This window comes from Acromyrmex echinatior, chromosome 1, assembly GCF_024713525.1.
Source record: "Acromyrmex echinatior isolate Ae372 chromosome 1, ASM2471352v2, whole genome shotgun sequence".
In the NCBI taxonomy this organism is placed as follows: Eukaryota; Metazoa; Arthropoda; class Insecta; order Hymenoptera; family Formicidae; genus Acromyrmex; species Acromyrmex echinatior.
In genome coordinates this window covers 20,229,482-20,256,457 of record NC_141852.1, presented here as the reverse complement: position 1 = coordinate 20,256,457, position 26,976 = coordinate 20,229,482, and the positions used below count along the sequence as shown (strand labels likewise).

General features: G+C 34.6%; 2 protein-coding genes across 6 annotated transcripts in view; one reads left to right on the top strand and one right to left on the bottom strand.

Annotated features, from left to right (window-relative positions):
* The window catches only part of cnc (NFE2 like bZIP transcription factor cap-n-collar), a 124,461-nt gene that overhangs the window by 73,842 nt on the left and 23,643 nt on the right, over positions 1-26,976 (top strand). For 4 of the 5 annotated variants that reach the window (XM_011070650.2, XM_011070651.2, XM_087410043.1 and 1 more), the window contains 3 exons: positions 432-635; positions 14,287-14,521; positions 14,977-15,201. In XM_011070650.2, coding sequence (XP_011068952.1) covers positions 432-635; positions 14,287-14,521; positions 14,977-15,201 — 664 coding nt within the window. The remainder of the gene's footprint in view (positions 1-431; positions 636-14,286; positions 14,522-14,976; positions 15,202-26,976) is intronic. The other variant, XM_087410018.1, reaches the window with a different exon arrangement.
* On the bottom strand, positions 15,735-21,887 carry vas (ATP-dependent RNA helicase vasa). The gene is made up of 4 exons (XM_011070649.2): positions 21,633-21,887; positions 19,049-19,120; positions 16,928-18,958; positions 15,735-16,721 (listed from the first exon to the last, which is right to left on the bottom strand). The coding sequence occupies exons 2-4, from the start codon at positions 19,112-19,114 to the stop codon at positions 16,638-16,640; spliced, it is 2,181 nt and encodes a 726-aa protein (XP_011068951.1). The 5' UTR covers positions 19,115-19,120; positions 21,633-21,887; the 3' UTR covers positions 15,735-16,637.

Genomic DNA, 26,976 nt, shown 5'->3' with positions numbered 1-26,976 from the left:
GTTAATATTTTGTCTGTCTTTCAATACCGAGCTAGCCACTTTGCGAAATAAATTGTGAAATTGTATTTACTTTTATTTTGTTTTTACAAATACCTTTTGTAATATACTGTTTAATATGCAAGTCGAGACATTTTTACTGTACAAACCGAAAATTTGTAGAAAATCAGCACGAATTATTTTGATGTTAATTTCAGCAATAATAGACTTTCTTCTTCAAACTCTATTTAAATATTATATTACACAATAATGATTTAATATAATGTTTCATTAATATGCCTGACGTTATTTGAATATCTTATTGATAGAAAGATATATGTTATTTAGATATATGTTGTATGTGTTGGAATATTAAATTTTACATTTTAATTAACGCGTTTCACTCCTCGGTGAAGTTGCGATATTGTGATCATTATATAAAGATTGATTATTAGGAAACGAAGTCGGAAGTAAAGAAGAAGAAGAAAGAAGATACCGCCGAGGACTCCGCAAGTGCAGAGGGCGACGCGGCCATTACCGCCTCGAGTAACGCCGAGGTCGTGAAGTCATCTTCTAGGTGCGAGGATCCCGAGACCGGCGACATGATTCACACACCGCAGTTTCATCATCCCCATCATCCACACCACCGCTCCTTCCAGGTACGAACGACCCTGATTTCATTGCCTGTAGGTTAGAACCAAGGCCAGTGCCTCTCATTACTGTGTATACAATGTCACTATGATTGCGACAATGTAATGATTTATGTACAAAGTACAGAGGCTTCTCCTATCAAACATACATGTCGTGTAAATGAATCAATGAAAAATTATCTTGAGCTATCCGACGGTTTCTAATCGAGTGTCATGGATGTTGAATTATCGTCACTGTAATAATAATCTCCGATGTCGCTTAATACGTCTCAATAATCTTTATGTAAACAAATTGCCAGGGTTTTAATTTTATTTTAAATCATTTTGCACTCAGCAGTTGCTTTGATACGACTGCGATGTAAAGAATTGTCCGGCTTGATGTAAGGATATAACTAGAGCGACTTTTCTACCGTCTTGATATTCTTCATGATGTGCAGCTGCAGTTTTGAGAGACGCTGAAAGAGCTGCGGATGTTGTCGAGAATGGCCATGGCAATTTGCGATTTTTCGACATTCCGTTAATGAGAGGTTCGGAATGGCGCGATACCACACGGTACAGCCAGTGATATACGAAGTAGGAAACAAACGTTGGGAAGATAAGAACGGCGCGCAAAGCCGCACAGTTAGAGCGGCGTTTACGGTCCATAAACGGGACTCTTTATTTATAACGTTGACCGCGAAAACTCTGCTGTGGCTTCATTCCCGCGGCAATACACCCTCTTTCAAGAGGCCTCTATGATTATACATATGTCATAATTGTATCTTTTATAATGTAATGAGACAATTGAAAATGGATCACTTCTGTAATCTATGGCCAGTATTCATAGTCACTCCTTGTATTCAAGATCGTCTTAAGTTCTATCTTGAGGTATCACGAATCAATCAATCTAATCGCATTAGCATCTTAAGACATTACTTAAGACGGTCGTGAAATAAGAATCGACTATGAATATCGGTCTATGTCTTTTACAAAAAAATTTAATTTTGAAAACTTTGATTCTTACGATTATTATAATTGTTATACAATTAAAACGATATAACGGAAACAAAAATAATTTGGAGCAAAAAGTTCTAGTTCAAGAAAAACATATTTAAGATTTTTTTTCACAAAACTCTTAATGATACAACTATATTATAATACTGTTGATAGTTATTAAAAATTTTTTTAATACATTTTTAACGCTGTAATTACGTTTCAAGTATGCATTTACTATAGTATCTTATTTTGCAATTTAAAGAGTGCGCGTTTAATTTTCCTTAGGGATAACAAATATTTCCATTAAAAATATGAGGATACCTTGTATGTATTTTCTAAAGCTTCAATGCGACTGTATTGCCTGAATCTATGTACCGATTCTTAGACAAGTTTCATTAGACAACAATCTAAACACGGCAATCATAAATGACTGTTACAACTCGTTTTAATAGGAGTATCGTGCTGTCATTTTGGACAGTAAAGTTGTGCTTATATTTGGTAGCAATCGTTATCGCGGATTTTCGCATTTTTACAGTCGCAAAAGACCAGCTCGTTGATTATAATTATTACTTGTTATTTTGTGCTTGTGTAACTCACTTTATCGCTATATGAAATCTTTCCGGAAGAATTCGTTTATGATTTATTACCAGTGACAATTTGTTCAACGCTATATACTGCAATAGTATACAACAATTTATTTCTTTACAATTTAAAAAAATTCTTCAGTCAGTGATAATTAACAACGATAATCATTTTCGAGAAAGGACTCCGCTTGCTATAATAATGTCTTTTATTTTTTAATAATAGCAATATTTGGAATGTCATATCTGTTTCTCAAAAAATTAAAACAATCTTTAAAAAATTATAATACTTTTTACTCCCGAAGCTACGAGTTATGAGATCTATTCTCATTTTTAGCACTTCATTTATAAGGGATCGCATGGCATTTAAGACTCTTTCCTCATTATTGCTTTATAGCATTATAGAATTTTATAGCACAACAAGTTTCGAATGGATCATACTCATTAGAGAAAGCTACGCACGTGAGCTCGATACTTCTTGAGCCGCCTATTTTATTCGCGATGTGTATTTTATATAAAACATAAATTAAATTTTATCACAGACAGTAGCTGGACGATAACGCGAATAGCAATTCAATTATAGCTGTATATATATAACGCTGTATAATAATCGTTTTTTTATCTTTTCAATAACCGAGAAACGTGAAAACATTGCCATGAAACCAGGAACCATTGCTTGCCAAGAGAAGTAAAATAATAAATTGAATTACTTTTCTATAAAAAGAATGCAACTATTTTAATACATTTAAATGTTCATATATGTTTATAATAAATTTTATCATATTAATACATTTACTCGTATATTAATATAGTTATATCTATCAATACATTTACATGTATTTCAATACATTTACTCGTATCGAATTCTAAATGTAAAAAAAAAACACGTTAGATTCCTAAAATGCACGAGCGGGTTAATGAAATACGCGTAAAACGTAACTCAAGATGAAGTCACGCCATGAACTCGAAATCATCGCCAGGAACCCTTCTAGAAAGTTGACGTTTCCCTAGAGTTGAATTCCGACGCTGTTGTCGGGGCACATCATACAATGCGTCCCGTCGAGAAATCACATCGTTGTAGGAGAGGACGATCGTGACAATGACCTACCGGGATAGTCCACGGCGAGTCCATCCAGCGAAACGTGACGCAACGCATACGTGTGATTTCTTCGCGTGCACGTGGAGGAACAAGTCTGAAAAGACCCGCCAATGGGAGAGATGGCACGGGCCCCTACTACTATGAACCGCGGTGGACGCGATCGCGATGTTTGTGATCCTGGACGTCGGCGCTGACATTCGCGGACGACACGCGGTTGGAAGTGAACGCTAATCTCGCGGAAAAGTCATCTTCAACGAACACCTGAGGGAAGGCGATCTCTCGCTGGCGAACATCCGCTCCGTAGATGGTCGCGATAAACGGTTCCGGAAGGTTTCTTTATAGTCGAGCGCGATTCTGCTGATAGTGCGACGTTCAAACGGTTCTCGCAGAAGAAGAAGAAGAAGAAAAAGAAGTTAAGATCTTGAGCTAGGAGACCACGCCTTCAAGGATATACCAACCAAGTTTCCCGCCCAGACATCACCGGGAAGACACTTTGTATTGTCAATGAAAAACTGGTTGCAAAATGAGAACGTTGGACTGCTCCGTTCCGGCCTTGTACGTTTGACGAGCCGGTGGCTCTACCATCACGAGGTTGAAAATTTGCATAAAGTTTCGTACGTCTAATCTCAAGATCTTGAATCGGTGTTACGTGAACAGTAAATTCTACGATGCGTAATACGCTATCGAGACGGAGATTAAACTACGTGAGATATAAGTGTGCGAGTGATAAAGCTACCTAGTACAATGGCTATCTCTATGAAACGCATCACGCTCATTTGTACGAGGCTTGAAGCGATTTGAACGAGGCCAAGAATCCCTTCTCACATCACTTCGTGAGACCGCCCACGTTGAATACACAAATCTCCTCGTTGTACCTTTTAAAATGATATTTCGTATATCGCAGAATCGCTAGTGGACTGAAATATCCGAATGCAGGAATAACATCTTGAAATAACGCAATACAATGCACTAGGAAAAATCGTACCTGATTAAAATTAATTAAAATTTAACGTGCCAACGGATAAATGTGCAATTCTTGTTACAGGATGGAAGTTTTATAAAAAAAAAAGTCGTGTGAAAAAAGTTGTTACTTTAATAGTATTTGATTAATTTAACGTCAGTATCCCTTGTGCGTATCTCGTGCCTAATTTATATTTTGAGTGAAAAAGATACACATGAACGACGTGCAGCAACCCCTCGTCAAACCTCATCCGCAGACGAACGAGCATACATACCAAGGAAATACAGAATGTTGGAGTCTGATATTGGACGAAGGTCTTTTGCAGGTAGATTACGTTAATTGCGCAATATTAAGATAATCAAATAAAAATTTATAATACGATAACACGTACGATAACCCCATCATACATACGTGGAATCGGCGAATAAGGTAAAGTAAAGATTGGCGCAAGGTCTCGTGGGCAAGGCTTCTTGGATAAAAAAGATGTATCGGAGTTAATAACTAAGAATACTTACCGATGGACTGTGTTCACTGCGATTAATTCTATCTGCGAGAAACGTAACCTGTTTTTCTTACGAAAAAAACTACATAGCTTTTGTATTCATAGACACCAACTCTGCTAAACGTAAATTACTCGAAGAGCAAAACGCTAGATATAGGTTTAAATATACAACAGTTGTCTTACATAAGAATGTTACGTGAAATAATTAAAGGGTTAAAATAATTATTTAAAATGTCGTTTGTTTTTCCCAAATCTCGATCGCGTTTTTGAGGATCGCATTAACTGCACAGCTTTATTCGAGGACATGATAAAGAGAACCGCTCTTTGACATCTCGCTAAAATTCGCTTCCATAGTAATCATACACATACACGCGCGCGCACAAAACACACACACACACACACACACACACTCACGGTTATGCGACCTTGCATCCCGCGCATGTAGAACTGTCATTACACGCAACCGCCGTCGGAGAAGTATTACATACTCCGCGTCCGCGGGTCTTTCAATACGTAATGAGTACACTAAATTAATATATTCCTACGCCCGGGACCTTTGCCTACGGAGGAGGATGTGTCGTGCGTATTATATGGAAGGCTTACGCAAGAAAACGCGCCGTCGCCGCTTGCCATATCATTTTTGGAGCTTCTCTCTCACGCGACCGTCATATTAACACTGACCTCAGTCACCTGTAATTGCTACATGTTAGCGTACACCGAGATACAAACGACGGACACGTAATGCGATCCATTACAGTCGGATGGCACACGTTTCGACGTTATCGTCGGATCCTTTTTTTTTATTTCCTTCGCAAGGAGGAAGTTGCTTCTGCGAGAGCGAGAGCGTCGGGTATGTGGTATCGTTTCAGCTTCACGCGAATTTTTTTTTCCGTATCTATCACAGGCGGTTCATAGTACATCACGTTTATCTTAGAAATTATGAATTATTTGCGTTTGAAGAATGTAAGAAATCATGCGATCATATTAACTTCATCAAATATACTTGTAACGCAAAATACATCAGAAGTTTACACTATAAAGAAGGCGTTCTTGATATGTATGTAAATCACGACTTTTAATTAACGTTATTCTTTATAAATTATGTAGCCATTTTTTGAATGAAGTTTATTGAGCTCGTGGTTTCGAAGAATGAGTGAATATGTACAGATCGTGCATTACATTGGAAAAAGTATTGAAATCATATCTGTTTGAGCGAATCATTAAAATAACTTCATTTGTCATATTTTATACAATAGTTTATGCTTCAAAAAATGACAAATTTTGAAATGCTTAAAGAGGAGAAAGGCTATAGATGGATGGGCAAAGGATGGTGTAGAAAAGTTCTTAATCATCTATCTTGTAAACAGCTGGTAACAATTCTTAGGTACCTGTCGAATACCTATAACAGGTTTTCCATTTGAATCTTGTGATCTCAGAAAATCTTAAAAGACCAAAAGTGACCAAAGTTCTGACAACAGTAGGATCTCCCAGAGGGCATTCTTTTACTACAATTAAGTTTAACCAAAGAGATTATCTTTTATAGACTACCGACAATGGTCACTTTTTATTCAAAATGTAACTGAGACCAATGTCAATCTTATTAAGTAACAAGTTTAAAAAATTTGTATTTTGTTGTAAAACGATTTTTCGAAAGAAATATTAATGGCATTCGCTGAACAAAACTGAAATTCGGAATAATGTGATTAATAAATTTTTTTTCGAGATTTCAAAGTATCAAAATTATAAAATTTTGTCCTTGATCGTTATTATTAAATTTTGTAACTTGAATCTTTATTGCTAAATTATTTAGTAATTTTTTTTACGAGAGTTTATTTTTCCTTTTCATAATTTTACGAGCGATAATGACGAATAAATTATTCAGAATAATATAAAAAGCGATCAATGAATAATTGCTATTTTTTATTATTATGTATTATTTGATATATGAAATTTAAAGTTTATTTTTGCACTATTGCAAGATCGACGGAATACATACTTAAATCGCTCAGTACAGTAGAAGGATTAATTATTAAAGAATAATTAGTAATTAAGCATACAAAGATATAAAGTAGGTAGATGTTCGCCTGCGGGTAACGAGAATGTCTTAGAAGTTCCATGTAAATAATGAGAGAATGAATTCAAATATGTCAAGACGTAATAATAATTACCACTGCAACAGGCACCCGCAGGGTCCGACAAACACAGAGAGTGTAGGAAGTAACTAACTGAAATAATTAAAATATCCTTGTTACAAAAAGTTTTTAAGGAAGTGGTAGATATTTATTTTCATGTAAGAGAGTTGCTGACTATCTTATTCTGTTGTTTGTTTTTGTTGTGTTTGTTCGTTATAAATATTTAATATAATAAGATAAGTCTATTAACTCTTTGTCCATAATTGGAAAAATATATATATATATATATATACAAAATGTATTATATGTATATATAAAACGCAGCAGGATTAATCGTTTAAGAAGCTATGCATATCTTTTCAACAAATGTGACTATTTAGAATAAATTATCTAGCAATATATTATCAGAGACGATAAAAGGAAATTAATTAAATGTTAAGTTTGTTTTTTCATCTCTTTTTTTTTATACATAATTACAATGAAGCGATATGCATGTTTATTCCTTCTGCGAAGACTATGCATATACATGTGTTTCTTAAATAGATATAATATTTTTTAACTTATTTTTAGGAGAAAACATAAACATGCATCCTAAACTGATCGTTTTTAAAATACACAGTATTATTATATTTGAGAAAAAAAATATGAATATTTCAAAAATCTGAAAAATGCGTAGAAGGATAAATTCTAAGAATTTATTCAAATTTAATGTGCATACATGTAATACTAGAAACCCTTTTCTAGTATGAAATACAGGGTTGGCCATATTCGACGGAAAGATGTTTTTTTTTCAATCATGGGAAACGTCGTTACTCGATCTAACATCTCTTTCCCATGATTGAAAAAAAAAACATCTTTCCGTCGAATATGGCCAACCCTGTATTTGTACATCCATCAAGGGTGTGCATATGGTTAATTTGAAAACTGTATTTTGAAAACTATATTTTGAAAACGAAACAATTTAGCACATATGTACATAGGATCTTTTCTTAAAATAAGCCAAGGAATATCCCCCGCCAATTTTTTTACTTACTAGGAATCACCTTGTACATATAAATAATATTCATACATTTACATTTATGTATATTACTTTGTATATTACGTTTACGAACATTTTGTTTGTATAAATATTTAAAAAAATATTCTTTAATATTAAAAAAATAGATGACGCAGTAGGTTGATTGTTAGATAATTATATGGAGCATAAACAGCTAATCAACTAGTATCGGCAAATAAATCTGTATCGCCGTTCGTCATACCATTGGATAACGCGGTATCGAGCCTGCGGCTCAGTCTCGTAATCGGAGAATCAGAGAACTACCAGCTGACCTTTGGCCGTGATTGACGGGGACTTCTTCGCCGTATATCTTTGCACAAGGATTTGCTAGGCCGTGAGCGGCCGGTAGCGTGCTATTTGCCGTGGCACTTGAATATTTGCTTAGAACCTCGAGCGCCGGAGGAGGGCCCTCCAGGTATCCTTGGACTGCCGAACAATATTTACGTATAACACCGAGTTACGAATCGAAAGGAAAGAAAGCCGGCGGATGGAGGATCGTGGCAGGGAAAGAGGCGAGTGCGGGAGATAAAGGAGCAGAGAAAGAAGATCGTGAGAGAGGGCAATCCGTGCGATGGAAACAGAGACGGAGACGAGTGGCGGATTGCGAGCCGGAGAGGCCGTAAGACGAAATTAATAAGAGAAACGAAATGTGTGCTATGGAAATGAGAAAGGTGATGGGAGAGACGCGCTGGTCGGACATTAGGATGCACTTGTGGCGATAGTCGGAGAACTTGGCGCGAGCGCAAACCCGCCGGCGCGGCGCGGCGCGGCCGCGGTAACCCACGCCGACATACATTAATCTGATGACTATGAATCCGAATGAATCATAATTAATATCTTCGCCCATTAGTCGTAAGAGCACACCGGTGACCACGGTAATGTGCACGTTTTTCTCGCGTATCTTTAATTAGTCCTTGCGTTTTGTCGATGACGCATTACCGAGATCACCGTTTCCGGCTGCCCGTCGGTGTGTCTCAACAAAACGATGTGTCACACGTAACATCCGGTATTTATCCGAAATTCGTGATACAGTAGAAATCGTCCGTCTGTCTCTTCACACGCAGAAACATTGTGAAATTTATCTTCTTCCCTCTCTGCATTGAGATCAATTTAATTCTTAATCCGATTCCATCAACGTATCGTTTAATATATTAGGTCATTTAAAAAGTATCCGCGGTTTTTTGTTCAATTTTTGAATGAAAAAACCGCGGATACTTTTTAAATGACCCAATATTATAAATTTATCACAACAATTATCTTTCTATTTCTTCCTTCAGATTAAAACGGCAATATTAACAAGTTTATCTTATTATTAACGATTCTATTATAGAATGTAAATATAGATAGTCTCCAAGATAATTGTAATTGTTTAATTCGACTTATTAATTAACTGCAAATGTTGTTCGCTCATGATAATACGAAATTTCATTGCGTTACGGATGCACGTTCATAAAATCCATGATGCACGTCAATTTCACGTAATATCAAAAGTTTTGCGAGAAAGTTAAGTTTTTAGCGCACTTCTGTCGTCCATAAATTCCTTCATACGCGCACCCCGACAAGGCAATTTTCACCAAGAACCAAGAAACGCGACGGGGCGTCACAGTCCGTTCCGTTCGCCAAGATTCCAAGCAGCTGCTGGACTTATGCGCTGTGAAATGCATAATGCGCCTCCGCGGCTGGGGCTATCTAGGATGTGTGAAACGAATTTCTGGCTTCGTATGGTCATTGAGGCCACGCGTGGATGCAACAAAGACAACAGACAATATCGACATCTGTGAATGTTGAACGCTAATTTTCAGTAATTTCACTAATTAATCCTTCGCCGGCGACATAAAGTCTTTAAAGGCATTATCGATATTTTGATGATAAATTCTGTTAGATAAATCTGTAAAAAATAAGTAATATAATACACCTTCTGGATAAAAACTCGGTAAAGCTTTGACAAGTAGGATAACTGTTTCTACTCGTATTATTGTCTGTATATGTGTCTGTCGCTATTAGTGTGCCTTTGTATTTAAATAAGCCATAAAGAAAACTGGCACAAGTAAATAAGATAAAGTATTTTTGAGTTAAATTATTAATGTATATGATACCAAAGATAATATTCTATTTTTTAACTGTTAAAGTATAGTAAATGTATGTAAATATATGTTTCGAAAGACATGAGAAATTTACGAGTCCAGTAATATTGCAAGATTTTCAGCTTGTCCCTGTTAGGTCTGGTTTTTTATCTGATTAACTTGTGGTTAAATTTAATCTAATGTTTCATCCAATGGACTTTATCCATGACATCATCATAGATGAAGCTGATTAAATAAAAATATCAGATTAAGCTTAAATACAAGTTAATCAGATAAAAAACCGGGCCTTAGTCTGCTCTGCATTGAAGTTGAGAGAATGTTGTATTATAAGTATACATTGAAATTGTAAGTATAATTAAAATAATGATTTATGCAACATTAATTTAAACAATTAGCTTACATCTGTCATCTGTTTTCGTAATTAGATGTTAAAATGGATCAATACAGCACACAAATTAGGGGCATATTAAGTAATGTGGCCATTGTCCCTTGGAAAAATAATAGGGACAAAAATATTTGTTTTTTTTTTATCAAAAACATAAAACATTTTTTTAGAATAAAAAAATATAAGAAAAAGAAATAATTGAAAAATCAATATTGATTTCAAGCAAAATTAAAGCTACAATTCTAATCTACTGACCAGAATTTTTTCAGAATTTTATATCTAAATCTTAATCTGGGAGAAATTGTTCTGTTTTTCGAAAGACTTTCTATTGCTAACGGAAGAGTTAAAATTCTATGTTGCCAGCGGAGGATTAAGAATAGTCTCCTGCTGATTAAATCACGCAACCTTGGACGAAATACGATCGAACGGTCCTGTCGTTACAGATATACACGTATAATCACGAAGGCTTGGGAAAAAATTTCTAGCTCGATGAGGAATGAATAAGGTACGCAGACATAAATATATTTTTTTCACATACCGCGATGTGCATAAAGGGTGAGGGGCTGAATCCGTATCCATCAATATTTTCATTCACAACCTTCGTGACAGAAACGAGCTTTGCCAGCAGTCACGTACGAAAACACACGTGACGTGTTGAGGTGAAAAGTAGGTAACTCGAGGTAACTGATCGAGAACCATAGAGAGACGGTGGGTTAAATGACGGTGATGGCAGGTGTCAAACGGTCAGTTGATCACTGTCAAATAGATCGAAATAGTTTCGCTGTAGCTCGTGCACGTCGCGACGTTATAGGCGGAATAAAAACAAAATTGCAGACGACAATCCTGAAAGAAGAGACTGATCGCGTTCTATGGCGTTTTAAAGAGAGGAGACAGAACGAGAAATAGACGAGCATCCAGCATGATATTTCCATGAAGCAGATTCAGCTGGAAAAATTTGTAACGATAAACCTATTAATTTAAACATTCCGCGTGCATTACTTTATTGATAGTTATTGATAATTGATAGATGTCGATAAAACTCATTATTATTAATAGAACTCATTTCAAAATTGTTTTCATTGGAAACGTATTTGAGTAAAGTAGTGCGAATGATAATACAAGTGCAAATACTGGTGATGAATGCGCTTTCTAACTAGAGTAACCATCAGTTTTATACAAATCTCAGAAATCTGTTTCTACGCGAACTCTGGTGATGGATTTGATAAGGCATTGGAGATTGTGCGATATTAATGAATACCAGAAGAAAAAGAGCACATAGCTGCAAGGGAAAAGGGGGTAAAGAGAAGGAAACAGAAAGAGAGGGCGAGAGAGAGAGAGAGAGAGAGAGAGAGACCTCGGAAGAAATCTCGCGAGTCCTCGACAGCGCGTTTCAAACATCTGCCACCGCTGATATCTTTCCTCGCAATCTCTCGCAGATTCATACGTTCCGCGACGACTCTGCCGTACACGCGAAGCGAGATCATACACAGACTTGAAATAAGCGCATGTATGTGCGCCATACATGAGACCGTACGTCCTGTGTGTGGTACATAAATCATAAGCGCCAGTAGCTGAGGAGGAATGCGTAACGTAACGTTCGTTTACCACACACGTATTATAGATACTAAACCAATTTGAGACGTGGATTCGTCAGAATGAACGTTATATCGGGCAGCCCCAACCGCTGTCCGATAAATCACGCAGCGTGCATTTAATCGCGAGATTAACGGCCGACGGTCTTCGTATACGACATCGCGCCCGCATCCTTATAATTTCCGCTATAGTTTATAATGCAAGTGATTGAGCGTATCATTGATATATTCACATTGTGGATGAAGGATTAAATAAAATGGCTAATTAAAAGTCCGCAATCGCATCTTTATCTACTCAAAATTAATCCACCGTTCGAAAACTCCGATTTCTACGGTTGCAGCGCGGACGACGTCCGTTAACGATCTTCGTCACGGATTAATCCGCCACGAGCTATAACGAATCTCGAGTATTCCCGACGATGATTGAAAACTGGAAGTCGCGGTGCGGCGGAAAGCTGTCGCACTTCGCCATGTCGCGGACAGTAATCGCGGCCGTCTCTCGAGTCTTCACGGCGGGACAGGAGAAAGAGAGAGAGGAGAGAGAGAGAGAGAGAGAGAGAGAGAGAGAGAGAAAAAGAGAAAAGGAGAAAGAGAAGAGGCTTAAACGCAGCACACGCTTTTTTCCTATAACTCAATCACGGCCGTTACGTCGAACCAGGATGAGCCGTAAAGTCCGGCCATTAGAAACGTGCGGTGCGTCGCGCTGCACGACAAATCGCCGTGGAACAAAAGTCCCCCGTCCTACATTTCGCCGCGCCGCGGCCTACACAGCCGGCAGATGCGCTGACAAGCGAGAATCGCCTTAAAGGCGTCGCGCTCGACAGATTGCACTGGCGACTGATTGATGCACCCGTGAACAACAATCCAGCAGGCCCCGGCCGTGCACAGCCAGCCACGGCAGCGCTTCCCTATTCATCTTCTTCTTGCGCTCAGGCGCATTAGCGACAATACCTATGTGCATTAAGGCGCCCGCGCCGCGCCGCCGGTGTGGGTACGTACTTACTACTTATGTAGTACGTACCTAACGTATCCCCGGCAAACACCAGCAAGCACCAGCAAGCACCACTACCGCGCTTACGCCGCGCCGCGAGAGATGCGATGCAGCCTCGCGAACAGCGAGTCTCTCCTTCCCTTCCCTTCCCTTCCCTTCCCTTCCCTTCCCTTCCCTTCCTCGCCGACTCGAGTCGAGCGGGACAGGAAGAAATTTCGTGAAAGTACACGCGAACGACTGTCTCTCACAATTAGCGGACAAATCGTGATTTTCTTCGCGCGCATGTCGCCAGAGATTTTTATACTCTTCAACCGTATGAAATTCGCAGATGCTTTTTCCTCGAAAGCGTAAAACGCGCGCGTTTCGAAAGAGGAATCGAAGATAATTCCGTGTTTCCTGTTATTACGCCGCACTGCTAACAAGTATAGATATAAGAAATATGCTAACATTAATACTTATTACTTGCCCGTATGATATGCGATTTAATGTGATAATTTGTACATTTGTTTCACATATATTTATAATATAAGTATGTTACAGTTTACATGTATTAGCGAAGAATATTGATGATACAAATGAAAAATAATATAATTGCACTTTTTAGCAAGAGCAGAAATTATTTATTATAAGAGCAGAATTTATCATATCATTCCAACGAATGAAACCTCATCGTGGGATAACTTATACTTATTTGGTAGCTACTTATATGCTGCGTTTTTTAATCATAAATTTCGCCCGTCATAATTTCCGTATTGATTGACAGGCGATCATGATTGACGCATTGCCCTTACAAGAGGAAAAGGATACTTTTGACACGTAGTATCGCTGTTATTAATATCCTTTACCGATCTTACGTGCAGCCAACACCTACGCGATCAGCGGGGTTCCTACCTCCTTGGAATCCAGGTGTCTACCTGGTTGACATTTGACAGGCACAACGGCTCCACGAGATTCCTCTTGTGTGACATTCGATCGATGGATATTCGATTCTACGATAATAGGATGTACCAGATAAGATAATTGCTACGAGGGTCAACGACCGCGTAGAATCTCGTGGCTTTAGTTTCGAACGCGAACGAGTGGTCAACATATCGGGAATTCGAATGAAATTGCGATATTGATCATATAAAGCCTTTGAAGTTACTTCAAAATTTTATTTTTGCAATATAGTGTAAAACATATTCTGGATGGTTTTAAAAATGTTCAAGTTATTAATAATTATTATTTATCACATGAGACGCATTAAAATCATTCAGCTTTTTATGAATAATTTTAAAAGAATCGAACTTTTTTATTTTTAGGGTCGCATGCCGTTCATGCGAGCGATGAGCATGGAACAGCGGTGGCAAGATCTTGCGTCTCTTTTATCCCTACCAGGAGCACCGGATCACTTCGCACATCCAGCGCATCCTGGATATCCAGGACACGGTATAAGTCACAGCCATTACGAGGCGCAACGTAACGTATTGCTCCATAATCCTACCTTAGCGCCTCCGGTCGGGGATCTCAATTCAACGGGACCTTACCACAATGTGGGTGAGTATTGCCTAAAGTTATACGAAGTTTTGTTCCCATTTTATATTATATAATATATCTCTTTCTCTCTGATGTAACGAAATTTCGTAATATGAATTACTGAATTTGTATCATTGAGATAATTGAAACTTGCACATCACGCGATATATGAATCAGAAACGTACGAAATTCAATCTTCAATTAAAATATTTTTTGTACTCGCAGCAAGTCCAATACATAAGTTATATAATCTAATTCACAATTTTACATTCATAATTCAAAATTTTACAGCAATAATTCACATTCAATTTAATCTACATTTAATAATTTTACGTTTCTTATTCATGCATTCATACTTTTAAAAACTTCGACTAATGATATTAATTTTTGTGAAAAAAAAAAAATAGGGGAATGCAGTAAATTAAAGTATCATCTAAGAAATTTCATTGTCTGAACTAAGCTGCTCACTGTTACAGGTGGGTCATCGAATTTGGGTTCAGCTGTGGCAACATCGATGAATTTGACAAACAGTAGTGAACCAATGGGTGCAGAGAGTGGCGCAAGTTACAAGTCTGAACCTAACGATATGATGTATTATCATACCCCGACGACAGATTCCATCAACCAAACCACTGACGGATTTCTTTCGTCTCTACTCAATGATGAGGACTTGCACCTAATGGACATGGCCATGAACGACGGTAAGTATTATCATCGCTTATGTTATTGTTATAAGTGTACATTCTTCTCCTAATATTAAAATCCTCTCACTCATTCATGTGTTAATAATTAACAAAATTTAAAGAATATACAGATATTAAAAAAAAATATGATGGAAAAGTACTAGTTCTAAGAATTTTCATCTCTTGATGACATACTTTAACGATTTTTAATTATAAGAAACTGCAGAAAATTGAAAATTAAAAAATTGATAATTTTTTGAAGATTTTTTAATCTCTTTTATGTATATTAAATTTTTTTTATTGGTTTTATATATATATATATATATATATATATATAACCAATAAATTATATATATATATAATTTGCTAATCTATATATAGTAAAAATTAGGCTGAATTTAAAAAACAAGATTATAGCATTTCCTTACATAACTTTCATTTGTGGACCGCTTTATATACTATCCTTCCCATATGTATTTAGTTATCTTAATTAATACTACATTAGTTTCACTGTCGTGTCTGAACGTGTTAGAATGTATTAAAGCTATAACTTATTATTGAAGAATTTATTCCAAAAACGCAAGAATTTTTTATACAACCAAAAATTTTATTATAAAAGTATAAAACTGTATTAGATGTTATATTTATTATAATGTATAAAAATATAACATCAAGAAACAAAATAGAATGTATAAAATAAATTACAATCATGAAATATGAATAAATCTTTCGATAATCGTATGGGAGATATAGAATATATAGAATATATACTTTTCAGTTTATATTCTCATTGCGCCATTAGTTTCAGGTAAACTTTTTAAAAATTGTTTAACATTTTTTTTTAAATTAACGTTAAAGTAAGAAGTACATGAAAACAATGGAAAAAAAATCAATTAATTATAGGATTACATATTGTATATTTTATATAGTTATATATTCCCCCACGCGATTACTCATATTTTGAAATACAATACCACTAACAAGAATGACTCATCAGTGGTACACTTTCAATGTCAAATCAAATTAAGATAGTAATATTTTAATTAAAGCAAAAGAAAGAGAAACTATCAAATCATAATTCTTAAATCTACAATCCAAAAAAATTATAATTTTTTTGTTCAATAGCCTACAATTTATACAATGTAAACAATTACAAGTGTATGTGTAATCTAAAAAAAAACCTTATGTAATTTAAAACTTTATTACTGGAAGTAACTATCAACTCTATATCCTGAGGTAGCAATATAAATGTAAATGCATCTTACATTTTTTCTCACTGTTAAAGAACGCAGTAATAAAAGTATATCACATAATAAACTAAAGAAAAAAAGTAACAAAAACTATTACTTCTGCTAATAGCAGATAATGTTCCATGAAAGCTATTGTATTTTTTAAAATTAAAGAAAGCAAAATATTTTACACATTGTGTAAAATAAATATAAAGCTTCTAATCTCTACCATTCTTCTTCCGGTTCTGCTTGTGTAGGAGGTGCATAACCAGCGTCTTCATACATCTCATCACCATATGCATTCTTGTTCTGCACAGAGAAAAAAAATTTATATTTATACCATAGGTTTACGAATATTATATTATAGACTTAAAAGTTCTAGTATGATCAATTCTTTTCTATTATTTATAAAACGACGTATATAATTTTTACTATTCAATGGCAAGATATTAAAAATATAATAGAAATGAATTATCAACATTCGATAAACAAATTTAAATTGCAGTATTACTTACGCCTCTAATATCTTCCCCACCGAATCTCCTTCCCTTTCCTGGCATGAAGGTTCTGCTCCCGCCACCGCCACCGGATTCTAACCAGTCAGGTACCGGTTGACTAGCTTGTTTCAAAATTTTCACCAAATCATCAGTGAGAGGCATATCAGTACTTGAATCAAAAAATGAAGTTGCTTTGCCGCGATTTCCAACCCGACCAGTTCGTCCGATTCTATGAACATATTCGTCGATCGTCTTTGGCAAATCGAAGTTAATTACATGCGAGACATTTTTAATATCCAAACCTCGCGCGGCAACTGCTGTTGCCACCAAAATCAACATTTTTCCTCGTTTGAAATCATATAGAGCTTCTTCTCGTTCTCTTTGTAATCTATCACCATGTATACTGGTTGTTGGAAAATTGCTCTCTGATAAGAAGGCCGCAATAAAGTCTGTATGTCTTTTCTGTTCAACGAATACTAAAGTACCTTCTATATTTCCTAGTTGATGTTGTTTTTCTATCAATTCTTTCAGCAATTTTCGCTTTTCAGATTGACCAGATGCTTGATAAAAGTTCTGTTCTACATCAGCACAAGCACCACCGACAATCCCAACTGCGAGGAATAAATAATTTCGTAAAAATCGACTCGCGAGTTCTTGTATTTCATTTGGGAATGTAGCGGAAAACATAAGAGTCTGCCTTTCTTCTGCAGGTGCCATTGTTTCGTGATCTATTAACTTTTCAATATCAGGCAAAAAACCCATATCAAGCATTCTGTCAGCTTCATCCAATACAAGAAAACGTAAGGAAGAAAGTCGAATCTTGCCTCGTCCTATAAAATCTAACAGTCTACCTGGAGTTGCAACTAGAATATGGCAACCGTTAAGCACTCTATTTGATTGATGCATAACCGATGTTCCTCCATAAGCAAGCTCGGCACGTATGATGGAACCTAAAGAAAATTTCTTGACTTGCTGATGAATCTGTGATGTAAGCTCGCGTGTAGGTGATATAATAATTACATGTGGTTCGCAAGAAGTGGACGTTTTAATTAAATCTTTTGGATCTTCCAACAGAGTGTGTAAGATAGGAACTACAAACGCCGCAGTTTTTCCTGAACCTGTTTGCGCGCAAGCCATCAAGTCCTGGCCATTCATTATAATTGGAATGGCGTACTTTTGAACAGGAGTAGGTTTTGTATAACCTGACTTTTTGATATTTTCCAATAGAATAGTTCTGAGACCAGATTGATCAAAGGATTGTATTGGACGCGGTGCATTCTCACCGCTCACTTTTACTTCAATATCATCATATTTATTGAAGTTTATTCCCATTGTTACATCGTTTCCAAATAAGAAATTTTCGTCATCAGGTTGCTCTGGTGGAATATAAATCTCTCTTTTCTTTGGTTCTTCTTTATCATCACTTTCTTTGAACTCATCGTCATTTCTTCTGCGTCTCCTGTTTTCATTATCATCATCACCTCTGTTTTTACCGTAACCTCTTCCACCTCTGTCATTATCACCGCCATCCCTGTTTCTGCCGTAACCACCACCTCTTCCATTTCTATTATCATCGCCATCCCTGTTTCTACCATAACCGCCACCTCTTCCACCTTTATCATTATCATCGCCATTCCTGTTTCTGCCATAACCGCCACTTCTTTCACTTCTATTTTCATCTCTATCTCTCCTGGGTCTGTCCTTTCTATCGTTCTGATAACTTCCGTTGAAATTATCTTCAGTTGCACCATCATTATCATCCTTGTTTCGCCTATTGTTCCTATCTTTATTGCCTTGCCACCTATGATCATTGTCACCTCTGTTATTTCCATAACGCCTATCATTGTCTTGCCTGTTGTCTCCTCCAAATTTATTATCACCATTATATCTATTATTTTTGGTATCTTCGTTGTAGGTATTATTATCATAATTTTCCTCATTTGTTTGTTTACTATTATAGGAGCCTCCTACACTGTAATCTGTGTCATTGTTATTATATAGTATTGCGCCTCGTCCTTTACCACGGCAAGGGGCGCGTCCTTCTTCAAACTATTAAAATAAAATATCGATATTAATGATTATTTTATTGCTTTACCTTTATGATATATACTTAAAAAATTTAAATGCACATATACTTACAGAAGACATATTAATTGGTGCCTGACCAAAATCCAACGTGTCATCGATTCCCCACTGTTCTTCCATTTTTACCTATAGAAAAAAATTGTACGTTAAATACACATATGACATGTAGTTATATACTCAATACAATAATAAATATTTAAATAATAAAATATATAATTAAATAGGAAATTTTTGTATTCGACAATATAAATCATACTATAATAACAAATAATGTTTAAAATTACAAGATGATAAAAGTTATCAAATTTAATAAAATAAATTTATATATTTAATGATAAAATTGTTGAATATATAAATTGAAAAATGATAGATAAATTGTGAATAAACTGATAAGACGATTATTGTAACATAACGAGTTAACAAAAAATAATTTTATTCTTCATAGAATGAGGAACATAGATTATGAATATAATCCATGGCATTAAAAATTGGAAATTTTGTTCAAATTCTACTCAATCAATAATTTACAAATATTAACATTATTATAAAAAATTACATAAGAGGTCTGTTTTCTGTAACTCACACTTTTGGAACTTAAAGTGAGATAGATGTATGTTTGATATTCGTTTAAAGCGAGAAAGAGTTCTAAAACAGTTTAGTGCAGGAACAGAAAACAAACCCAAGATTACAAGATGTAATATAAAATTTTCTAAATAATTTTTTTCGAAATAAATGTTAAATAAAAAATATAATTTAGGCCCAGTTGCATCAATGTCACTTTGATTTTAAGCGAGACTTAAAACTCTATCTATTTCATTTTAAAGTCGAAAAGGGAGATAGAAAGAGTTTTAATTTGACTTTAAGCCTCGCTTAAAATTAAAATAACGTTGGTGCAATCGGGCCTTAGTCTTCTAAAACCGCTTGGTAATAAATAATGGTTTTGTGACATCGTTTAAGTCAGATGCTCGTTACCTTTGCGAATTTGCTTATAATAACCTATTAAATTAAAAAGACTTTTTTATTGTACCACGAAATGGACCACATTTTACATTTTTTTCTCGTGTATTATTGGACTCTTAACAGATTTACTAAGAACTTTCTTATGACTTTGTTTAATTCTTGATAAAAATGACTCACAGCGTATTACACAGAAAGAAGAAAAATTTTTTGTTAAGGAATTGTAAGAATATTGTAAGCTTATGTACGAATTTTTAATTTAGAACGATATTTATATTATTGTAAGATTGCATTGAAAATAACTCAATTGGAGTTGAAACGTTTGTTTTATTTTATTGTATTTTAATTGTTTTGTATTAGATTTGCTTATCTAAATTATAATTCTTTTATACGTTTTTGGCTCTTTACTCTTTTTTTATACTACCTTTTGTAATAAATAATATTGGATAGCCGACATTAATTGCTTGTTTTTTGCATGCATCATTTTTTGCTTAGAAATAAACATTGAGAAAATGAGAACAGAATAGGAAAAAAATATGGTCACACAACAGGCAAATAAATTTAAGGATGATATTTCATTTGTCGAATGACAAAAACGCACAAATGAAATATCACCGTAAGAATGTACAATCACTGCAGTTTCTATTTCTGTCTTATGTCCACCAATGCAGAGAAACTTATCTCGATTCAACTTTTGTAATTCTAAGATCCAGTTCCACAACTCACGATTAACTTTTAACCGAGATTCAATTTATCCCTTATTTCTTTCCAATTCTAGAATTGAAAATAGATGAGGAATAAGTTGAACTTCCGTTAAGAGTAAATCGTGAGTTGTGAAACTGGGAAAGAATTGGAATTAAGAATTAGAAAAAGATGAAGAATAAACCGAGATTAATCTACATTAGTAGAAATGAATGTGATCTCAAATATATTCTATTCAAATATATTCTATTCTAATAATCTAAATTCTTTTTAGCTAAATTTCTTGCACATCTTTTCTCCTTTTCTCTTCACATTGAAGAAAAGAGAAAAGGCATCACAAGTTCAGCTAAAAAAAACAGACTTATACATATGTATTTCATGTTAACAATACAGTTCTTCTTTCTAATAATATACACATATATTTCATATTGGCTGTATTCGGAAAGCCGGGAAAACAACGAAGCATTTTATCGTAGTCATGTCGGCTCAGCAGCACTGTTATTATCGACTGTCCATGTGATTACACATTATATGCATCGTAATTATGTATGCGGTGATACATTGTTTTTCGATAATCGAAACCAGTTCTTTGTGTAAAGTAGATGCCGCTTGATAAAAGACACCTTGACTATGTACAATTCCAACAAAGCCTGAGAAAGCCGATACGCGCGCTTTTTTTTTATTGGTGAAATTCTATTGGCAACAAATGTGTGTATAGAATTTGAAGGACTTTCGATCAACACTCGTTCTTTCGTCAATTATTCTATCGTAAACATTACTATGAAAGTAAGAAAATGTATCACATAAGAAAATTGATTTTCAGTTAAAAGAAACCTATAAATGTAATTTTCGAAACTAGAACGAAGTCATCAGAATATAAAATGATTTAATAAATGATTTTCATGGAAAGTACTGCTGAGTCGACATGGCCGCGATAAAATGCGTCGTTGCTTTCGTTGATGCCGGCTGGCTCACGTACCTCTGTGACACTGTCTCGATGTGCCGTCACCTTGTCGGAATTTCTCTGTCTTTTCTTGATATCCCAGATATCAAACGAGTAGTTTAGCAGTGGTCAGCAACTGGCGTCGTATATCGAGATAATCGTAATCCTACACATACCAAAGAAAACCAAGCTATCCGTGATACTCGAGCGAACTGCGAGATCTGCGCTCAGAGCCAGAGCAGCACCGTGCTGCCTCTGTTGCGCCGTTCCTCGTAGTTTCTCGACGAATCAGGTACTCCGAGGACTGGCGCGCGCGATTCGCGCATGCGTGTTGCTCAGTAGAATCTCTCGTCCCCAGCCAGAATCTCTCGAGTCACGCCGTTGTGGCGCCGCCGCCGGCCGCCAGCTCGGCCCGGCTAGCCTGAGTCGGCAAAACTGAATCTTTCCATAGTTTCCATTCTTTTGTTTGTCAATAGGTCTGTTCACTTGCTTGTACTTTTTTGTACACAGCGTCACGCGGTGTTCTTCGTTTTTACTCTCTTTAATGTCTGTATATATATATATATATATATATATATATATATACTTATATTCTTTTAAATGAAACATTTTTTCGGGACTTTAAGCGACGGACTTAATATCGACGTACTTCAGAAATAAAACAGATACGAGTTTACAAGTAAAGGATGAAAAGAATTATTGAATCAAAAAATCCGAATTTATTTTTAGGTAGACACAAATCCTCTCTAGCGAAAATATATATAAAAATCTATAAATTTTCTAGAAGAGACTTCTAGAAAGTCCTATATTGTTTATACAGGGTATCCCAAAACTGTCCTTTTGACCCTCTACTCGTGTTTATATCATATATCATTGATCATGTTCAAAACGTGATCTTTTCGTTGACATTACTGTAATATCACAAAAACTTTTTAAAAACACTCAAAAAAGACCCGAACACGATTAGGTCTTAGAATGTCGGAGAATTCATTCTTAAAAGAACACACTCTCTCTCTCTCTCTTTCTCTCTCTCTCTCTGTGTGCACAATAGTATTTATAATAATCTATAGATAAGAATTTTATTAAAAGATTGAAGACTAAGTTTATAAATTAATCCCGCATATACAGTTAGATTATTGTATCGGACACTCAAAACACAATCGTTTTCGCGCAAAATTAAAATAATTAATAAAAATATTGTCTTCAATCTTTTAATAAAATTGTTATCTGTAGAGTATTATAGATATTATTCTTTGTACAATATATGTATATATATATATATATATATATATATATATATACAGGTTTTATCGCCGTTTCTAAAGCATATACATAAAAAAAAATAAATATGCCTTTATTATATAATTGAAATCTCAATTGCAAAATCTTTTGATCCGTTGATGAGATAATCCAAGATATTCCCAATAAATGATCCTTGATTGTTGTTTCCTATGTATGACTTGGTACATGTCTCTTGATAGATTTAATTTATTCTTTAATAAAAATATACTGTTATTTCAATAATTTACGTAATGAGATCTGTCGAAACTGCGTTAGACAATAAATAAATTTATATTGTAATAGGTATAAAAGAATGTTTTTGTTTGATTAAATGAAATGTATTCGTTAGTTTCCAAATTCTGTAAGATTAAGATTACTTGTGTATGAGATTGAAATTTCGATCCATGAGATTGAGATTTCGTCGAGATTTTACTTTAGAACAAAAAATTGAACGGACGGACCATTGAATGAAAATAATTGAACCGAAATTTAAAAAACTCTTTCATTTACTATTATATATATAATATCATGTTTATTTTATGAAATAATATTACATTTTTGTTTAGTTGTGTAAAAATGTCTACATATAAATCAAGATATTTAGACCCAGTTCATGAGGTTCAACTTGTTTCTCATCTCTTTCCAATTTCAAAATTGGAAAGAGACAATGAATAAAAAAAAACCTCGGTTGAAAGTTATATATTCACAACCGTGAGTTGTGGAACTAGATCTTAGATCCATATATAGCATTGATATTATTTTATTTACAAATGGGAAAGGTTTCTTCTTTATACATAGATATTTACATTTATTCCTTACTTGATTCCTTATAAATGAACTAAATAATTGAATGAAGTTGATAATATTTCATTATTATATAAATTATTACCTTATTAATTCTACAAAATGTTATTGATTTGCAGCAGCGGTATATTTAAGGTCGTTTATTTTTTAAGGCGATAAATAATATATTTATGGCAATACGTCGAGCTAATTTTTCGAAAGGAAATCAAATAAAAATCTCAAAATAAAATTTTATTATTACTCGACGATTCCAACTAATTTTTCAACTATTTTTGAATGTTACAAAGTCATAGAGACATGCAACAAAATGATATTATGAAATTATAAAATAAAATGATTTATTCACATTTTACTTTAAAAATTAATAACTAAAAGTTTATATTTTGTGTTTTCAATTTTGATATCGCCTAGAAAGTTTTGTTTGTTATAAATTTGAATGAGGTGTCGACTTATAAAAATGTATTACCCCAACTTCGGCAGTGAAATATAGCGAAAGGTAATAGCGTCTGGTTTATGTCAGCAGTCAGTATTGTAAAGGACACAAATGAAATCATGTGACACTGTACAGTGGAGAGAAAGAAAAAGTAACATAAAATAGACCACGTTTTCTTCGCTAAGAGATTTTGTGTTTATGTGGCGGTCGAAAAATATCTAATATTACTTTAGTCTTCATGCGTGTTTACATAACACGTCGCGAGAACACGATTTTCCGAATTCCTCGATAAAAAAAGAGACGGCAAAAAAGTAAATAATAAATGTGATTTTTTAAAATATTGTTTCCAACACAGTATATCGACAACGTTAATATTATTATTATTAATTTATAATTAATTAATTAATTAATTAATATAAACATACAAACAAGAATAATATAAATTTCTAAAATTGAAAAAAATAAATTACTTATAAATAATGTGACAATAATTACAATTATTACTTGTTAATGTACAATGTACTTAAATGTACAATTATTACTTGTAATTATTCATTACGTATTATCACTCTTAACAATTATTTATTTAGTTTTTCTAATTTTACAAGTTTATAGTTTATAATGTTTATATCTTTATGTTCTTGTTTGTATGTATATATTAATTTATTAAAATATCAAACATACAACATTATATATAACACGATATGTGTTATTGGAAAACATTAATAATGCGGAGATATCTATAATATATTATAATTCAGTGTATATATTATTTTAATGTACACCAGATCAGACCTGTGCGAATATTTTTTGTCATTATTGTTTTAACTTCGCGCTGAGGTATAAAAAGTTCCCTATCGCACATACGCAACTGACACTAATCTGTAAACGCTGAGTCACCCCGTATCGCATCGAATTTCGTATTATATTATTCTTAAAGCACTTTTGTTCATGACACGAATATAAACGCGATAAAAGATCAAATCGGCAATATGGAAAACTATCTACGTTATACATTTAAAACGTATTTTTAGAGTGCACGTAAATACATGATACAAATCTAGAGTCCAATGTTCATATGTCTATCTGTACAAAATCAATTGTGTGAATAATTTGTAATTATTGCAATTATTTAATTTTTTTTTCGTTTGTTACATAATTTCTTTAATATATTTTAACGAATTTCTCACTTGTTCACTTTTCAACATTGATTTTAACTCTTTTTACGAGAAAGAAACATGGTAGGCAGAAGTATATTTGAAATATCTGAAAACTTTGTTAGATGATAGTGACGTTATCTATATTTAAATTATATAATAAACACACAATAGATATATTTTTTTATATTGACTATATACTGGCATATGTTAAATTTAACGTTGTATGTGTTGATGAAATTACAGTGACACCGATTTCTTACATTTCCATACAATGACAGTCAAACTTATAAGAGGCGCTTCATCATTTTTCCTGTGGCAATGCCCCTATGTCAGTGAAAGCCCATGAATTGTTATCCTTCTTATTACGGAAAGAACAATTTTACTGAAAGAAGTATCTAAAAATTTTGCTAGAAAATTTTGCTCTGAAAATAATTTTGTTGGATCATTACAAATAAAATAATCATTACAAATAATTAATTAAAAATATAACAAACATAATGAGCAAAAAGTTTCGAGTTTTGAGCACTCTAGCAACTAATTTGAGTGTCCTACATAATTATTTTAATAAATATTAATTCCTCACAGCAGAGAACCTTTTTTCCATTTATATACAACAGTTTCTGTGTTCGATAATTATTATTATTTTACACGTAATTCGCTTCAATCGTTCTACGCGTCTCCTGACCTCTCCTACTCTAAATCAGTTTTATAGCTTTATCTGTTGTTGGTAGATCGCAAATATCAATGTTGGTAAAACTCATTTGAGCTCTGTCTCGATAATCATTTCGAAAGCGTTGTGTTCTTTGATGTGGATAATGAAACGAAAAAAATGGATAATCGCGACGCGGCGCGAACTGCATCATCGATACGAAAAAACTGTGATATTCCAGTTCGTATTCCCGGCGTTATCAGAGTTACGTCATTCGCCACGAGGATGTATACGTAAACGTGTGTGCGAGTGATACGCACAGCCGCCCACACAACGCACGCGTGAAATACTTCAGTGTAGGTGTCTCGGCGCAAGTAAAGGAAAGAAAGAGGAAGAAGAGAAACGTGTGTGTATATCTTTCGTCGCTGTGCGGAACGATAGGGGCCCAGTTTCCAGTAACGTGCCGTCCGCCCGAAGTTTCGCGACACGCGCGCGCGACGTCCCGACGTCGTGTCGGGGAAACGCAGTCTCCAATTATATTATTATCGTCTTCGTCACCACCGCGTGTGACGTCCTCGCGGTTAGAAAAAAGTTCGGATGGTAGAATAGTGGTGCGACACATGACTTATTTCGCGCATTCCCCCTCTCTATAGCTCTCTATAGTATATCGGTATTCAATAAAATCGGAAATTATAATTTTTATTTCTAATAATGAATTTTTATTTTTCATCTTCTTTGACTTAATTTGCGATCTAATTATCACGCGATCGCGTAATACGCGTCAACATATCATTTTTAACATATCATCACGTACGGAAACAAAGTACACGATAAAAGCTTCATTCGAGTAACTAAACACAGCTGATTGATCTTCTTTTTCCATCCGAGAAAATTTCGGGGACTGATTGATCACTGTATTCTCATCATTTTTGACTCGCTCGCCAAATGCTGTGTCGAAAACAGTTGTATCCTATAACTTCCTACATTCTAAAAATCGTACATTCTAAAAAATATCAGTGTGGATTTAACACCATACGGTTAATATTAACACCA

Coding starts and splice junctions, on each gene's coding strand:
- vas (XM_011070649.2), bottom strand. CDS start 19,114: ATGGAAGAACAGTGGGGAATCGATGACACGTTGGATTTTGGTCAGGCA. Junction 18,959..19,048: donor CACCAATTAATATGTCTTCT/GTAAGTATATGT, acceptor TTATTTTAATAG/TTTGAAGAAGGACGCGCCCC. Junction 16,722..16,927: donor GTGGGGAAGATATTAGAGGC/GTAAGTAATACT, acceptor TTCTCTGTGCAG/AACAAGAATGCATATGGTGA.